The sequence below is a fragment of the Nestor notabilis genome, unplaced genomic scaffold (genome assembly GCF_000696875.1).
Source record: "Nestor notabilis isolate BGI_N333 unplaced genomic scaffold, ASM69687v1 scaffold20297, whole genome shotgun sequence".
NCBI classification, from domain to species: domain Eukaryota; kingdom Metazoa; phylum Chordata; class Aves; order Psittaciformes; family Psittacidae; genus Nestor; species Nestor notabilis.
In genome coordinates this window covers 28985-31559 of record NW_009937210.1, presented here as the reverse complement: position 1 = coordinate 31559, position 2575 = coordinate 28985, and the positions used below count along the sequence as shown (strand labels likewise).

At 41.1% G+C, this 2575-nt stretch overlaps 1 protein-coding gene across 1 annotated transcript in view; it reads left to right on the top strand.

Annotated features, from left to right (window-relative positions):
• TUBB6 (tubulin, beta 6 class V) overlaps positions 1-2160 on the top strand; it is a 7934-nt gene extending 5774 nt beyond the window's left edge. Inside the window, exon 3 of the mRNA XM_010018720.1 lies at positions 663-2160. Coding sequence (XP_010017022.1) covers positions 663-1726 — 1064 coding nt within the window. The 3' untranslated portion in view covers positions 1727-2160. The remainder of the gene's footprint in view (positions 1-662) is intronic.
• The last annotated feature ends 415 nt before the right edge of the window (positions 2161-2575 follow it).

Here is a 2575-nt window from a genome sequence, read left to right as displayed (position 1 = left end):
GCAGTGAATTTATAGGGAAACAAGTAAAAGCTAAAAGGCATGTAATAACTTCCCAGTTTTTGAAATTACATTCTTGAAGCTTCTGTCAATCAGTATTTTCATCCAGGCTAGGTAACCATGAATTAAAAAAAGGTATAGTTCTTGATAAAACAATTTAAATAGGACTTCTGAAGCCCAGACTTATCTTTGAATGACAGCAGCGCCCGTGTTTCAGGGTAGCAGTCCAAGAACCTTTCATTCAAAAACGTGTATCTGTGATTTAGCTTTGTGTGTGTCATGGTCCTCATAAACAAAGTGTTAAAAGATTAAACAGTTGTCTTGTGTTTATGGAATAAGGAGGGTCGGGAGTGTGAGGGCTTTCAAAACAAGGAGCCAAGGCCATCTTTGTATTTATAGAAGGTTAAATACCAAAAAATTAAAAAAACCCCAAATACCCAAAGGCATAAACAAAAGCTACCAGGGATTTGAGGCAAAAGGAGACTATATGAAAGGTTTATGTTGATACTTCCAAATACACTTGTAGGCAAAACTGAAAAGCACAGTTATCTACCTGACTTGATTTATAGCAGCTTGTGTTACAGATGTGAATCCATTTAGTATGCAAATACCAAACCTTGCCAATAATGTTGTATATTTTCTTTTCCTATTGTATACTATTTTAGGACAAACTGGTGCAGGAAACAACTGGGCTAAAGGACACTATACAGAAGGGGCAGAGTTGGTTGACTCTGTACTTGATGTAGTCAGAAAAGAGTGCGAACACTGCGATTGTTTGCAAGGATTTCAGCTCACTCATTCCCTGGGAGGAGGGACAGGGTCTGGCATGGGAACCCTACTCATCAGCAAGATACGAGAGGAATATCCGGACAGGATAATGAATACCTTTAGTGTCATGCCCTCTCCGAAGGTTTCTGATACAGTGGTGGAGCCTTATAATGCTACACTCTCTGTCCACCAACTGGTTGAAAATACAGATGAAACCTACTGCATTGACAACGAAGCTTTGTATGACATTTGCTTCCGCACCCTGAAGCTCACCACTCCGACATATGGGGATTTAAACCACTTGGTTTCTGCTACCATGAGTGGGGTAACTACATCCCTGCGTTTTCCGGGCCAACTAAACGCTGACCTCCGGAAGCTGGCAGTAAATATGGTCCCTTTCCCACGCCTTCACTTTTTCATGCCCGGCTTCGCTCCTTTGACAGCCCGAGGCAGCCAACAATACCGAGCACTCACCGTGCCAGAGCTCACCCAGCAGATGTTTGATGCCAAAAATATGATGGCAGCCTGTGACCCAAGACATGGGCGATACTTGACAGTGGCTACTGTCTTCCGCGGTCCCATGTCCATGAAGGAGGTTGATGAGCAGATGTTGGCCATTCAGAACAAGAACAGCAGTTACTTCGTGGAGTGGATCCCAAACAATGTCAAGGTGGCAGTGTGCGACATTCCTCCTCGTGGCCTCAAAATGGCTTCCACCTTCATTGGCAACAGTACTGCTATTCAAGAGCTCTTCAAAAGGATCTCAGAGCAGTTTTCGGCCATGTTCAGGAGAAAGGCCTTCCTTCACTGGTTTACAGGAGAAGGAATGGATGAAATGGAATTTACAGAAGCAGAAAGCAATATGAATGATCTGGTTTCAGAGTATCAGCAATACCAAGAAGCAACAGCAAATGATGGAGAGGAAGCGTTTGAAGATGATGAAGAAGAACTTAATGAATAAAAAATTAGGTGCACTATTTTCCAGGCCAAATTCTCAAATCTGGTTTTCTAATAATTACATTTATAAATCTGTATTTAGGCTTTAAAAAAAAAAAAACGGAGCATGAGTTTCAGGTGTTAGAGATGCTCTTCAGAGTCCCTGTTGATCACTGAGAACTGAGGACATTCAGCATTTCTGGAAATCAGGTCGTTTCTATTCATGAGACAAATGTAAGGTCTTCAGTTAGGCCTTTGGCCAAGAGTCTGAACACAGAGATTGCCAGTTTGGGATCTTTTTTTTCCAAACAAAGTTTGTCACCCTGAAGTTGTACAAGAGAAAATATAAAATAGACATGAAAATCAATAAAAAGCTGCACTGTTTTCATCCACTTATGAGTAAGAAATCTTGTGGGTTTGAAGTATTCATTCTATACTGAATGTACAATACTGAACTGCCAGGAACAAAATGTATTCATAATAAAGGGAAGAAAAAGCTTTTGGCTATTCTGTACAGTGTCTATTAACAGTGATAATTGATTCCAGTCCTCTAAAAACAAAATAAAAAAGATTAGTATCCTCTCAAGCAAACGTGGTTTGGGCAGTCAATGCTGTATCAATATCCAGTGAGCTGCAGGCCAGAGGCTGCATTTGTGCTGTGAGACTTCATCACTTGCTGCTGAATAATCACAGATTATGTATATGAAATCTATCCATTTGTGATGTGTGCTTTAAGGACCCTTGGAGTTTGAAGCAGCTCCCCAATGCCTTGTTGGTCCCCTGTCTTTCTGGCTTTTACCAGTTACTGGTGCTTATTCATATCTTCTTTCCACCCAGCTGAAATTCAGATACTTCACAGAACATGGATCTCACT